Genomic DNA, 2,329 nt, shown 5'->3' with positions numbered 1-2,329 from the left:
TCCCGAGTTCTGAACCCATGAATTGTACCGTACATCAGCGGTTTCACATATCAAGGGTGAGTTCACAACCTTACTTTACTGTTTTCATATCTTTTATGGAGGGGAATACAGGTTACATTACAACTATTTTCATAATTATTACTAACCGAATAGCGTTAGTGATATAATTATGCTTAGGACATTAGGATAATATTATACCTGGTAGATACCTTGCCCAAATTTTTTGGATAATATTATGCCTAGATGTAACGTTGTCGCGAACACTCAGAAACCATGTATACCCAGTAGTTATGCTGGTAAAATCTTCAGGGAAACATTTAACCTAGTTGTTACGTTGGCAAACTGCCAGGAAACGCTCTTGCCTAGTTGTTACTGTAGCCATCCTTTGGATAAAGCTTACTACCCGAATCAAATTGCTTATTCGGATCTAATTCGGTTCGGTTCGGTTAGGGTTTTAGTTCGGTTCGGATTTTCGGGCAAAATTCTCATCTTTAGCTCAGATGGGTCCTGAGAGCAATCCAAAATGACTTTTCTATTATTAGAAACATTACCAATAGTTCATGGTCTTCAAAGTTTCTTTCACACACAAACCCAACATGGCGGGTTTCCCCTTACATCTCATATTCACCTAAAGTAGGTAACCTCTCTTAAAATAGCAATCTATATTAACGTCTACATCAAGATTAGATCTACACCGTATAAAACATGGTTAAATAGTTAAGTTTTCGAGTCATTACACAGGGTGTCAAGCATATTTCACATATATTACAACATCATACATCGGAACTGTTTGTGATTATATACAACTTTTTATATGGATAGAGACAAATATCTTGCCTTTTGATTTGTAATAACTCTATAAATAACACACAACCCATCCTCTTCTTGTATCCTCAGTTCCAACAGTAATCAACACAGTACAATTTGATTGTTTCATAGAAAATTTTCAAGGAAATTGTGTTTTAATTAAGAAATGGACATGGTGGTTGTGATGATCAGTGAGTAGTAACTCAGTAATGATGGATGGTGGAAGTATATAACACGAAAAGTAAAAAATTCCGACACAAAAGTGGATTCTCTTTTCGGGTCTGGGCCTCGGGTCGCACACCCACCCCTGCTTTCATTATACACGCTACGCATGCTCTCTCTCTCTCTCTCTCTCAGACAGACAGACACAATGAAGCACAATAGATGTCTACAAGATTATGAGTATTTATTGAGTGTCTATAGATGCCCACTTTTCCATCTTCTGTTGCATGCTCCCAGCAATGTCTGTAAGTCTATCTATCCCCCCTTCTCTCTCTCCCTCTCTCTCTAGATGTACATGTATGTATAATTATCTGGTTGAAATGATTGGTAATTGCAGATGGTGGAAGTGAGAGTTCCAAACTTGGACTGCCATGGCTGTGCTTCCAAGCTGAAGAGAGCTCTCTTCAAGCTCAAAGGTACACAACACAATCTTTTTTTCGATGGTTATGGAAGGAAGCTGGTTCTATTAAGCTATAACAGAATGGTGATGTGGGTGTGGATGTGGTGTTTTCAGGAGTGGAAGAGATAGAAATAGAAATGGAGATGCAGAAGGTCGTGGTGAAAGGCTACGGCTTGGAAGAAAGAAAGGTGTTGAAAGCCATCAAACGAACAGGGAAAGCAGCCGAACCATGGCCATATCCGGGTTACTCCTCCCATTTCGCTTCTTTTTACAAGTACCCGACCCAAATCGCAAATCAATACTATTACAACAGGAATGAAGCTGCCGGACACAATCTGCACACCTTCTTTCACACCCCTTCGGTTTATTCCGTCGCTGTTGCCTCCGATGAAGCTGTTGCCTCACTTTTTAGTGACGACAATCCTCACGCATGCACCATCATGTGAAAGGGCGCATTTGATTGTATGTTATTTAATTAATCTAGTTTTGAAGTTCATTATTTTTGTAACTTAAGTTGATATAAATTAAGTTGATACATTTTGATTGATTGGTTGTTGTACGTCTTTACCAAAAGGGTTTATGTGTATGCTTGGAGTAAATGAATGAGCTACTCATGCTCCAAGTACTATTGAAAGAGAACTTGCATAAGATGGTATAATGGTGTCAGACTCGCATCCTGTAGAAAAGCTTTATGTTATGTATTTATCGTCTACCATTTGGTGTAAGTAGTAAAGTAGATCCGTATTGCATTAAACTCTGAACACCTAGATTGTCATTCTATTATTCTACTTTCTATTAAAATCTTTAAACTTTAGATTGCCATTCTATTATTCAACTTTTTTCTTGGGACGTGTTAAAAATATACTCTTTCCGCTCCAAAATTATAGTCTATCTTTCCTT

General features: G+C 38.0%; 1 protein-coding gene across 1 annotated transcript; it reads left to right on the top strand.

Annotated features, from left to right (window-relative positions):
- Positions 1–1,152: 1,152 nt before the first annotated feature.
- Positions 1,153–1,976, top strand: LOC111900793 (heavy metal-associated isoprenylated plant protein 31). Its single transcript, XM_023896676.3, has 3 exons — positions 1,153–1,274; positions 1,367–1,445; positions 1,544–1,976. The coding sequence occupies exons 1-3, from the start codon at positions 1,257–1,259 to the stop codon at positions 1,873–1,875; spliced, it is 429 nt and encodes a 142-aa protein (XP_023752444.1). The 5' UTR covers positions 1,153–1,256; the 3' UTR covers positions 1,876–1,976.
- The last annotated feature ends 353 nt before the right edge of the window (positions 1,977–2,329 follow it).

This window comes from Lactuca sativa, chromosome 8 (genome assembly GCF_002870075.4).
Source record: "Lactuca sativa cultivar Salinas chromosome 8, Lsat_Salinas_v11, whole genome shotgun sequence".
Lineage (NCBI taxonomy): Eukaryota > Viridiplantae > Streptophyta > Magnoliopsida > Asterales > Asteraceae > Lactuca > Lactuca sativa.
The sequence above is the reverse complement of the archived record's forward strand: the minus strand, read 5'-3'. Positions and strand labels throughout refer to the sequence as shown.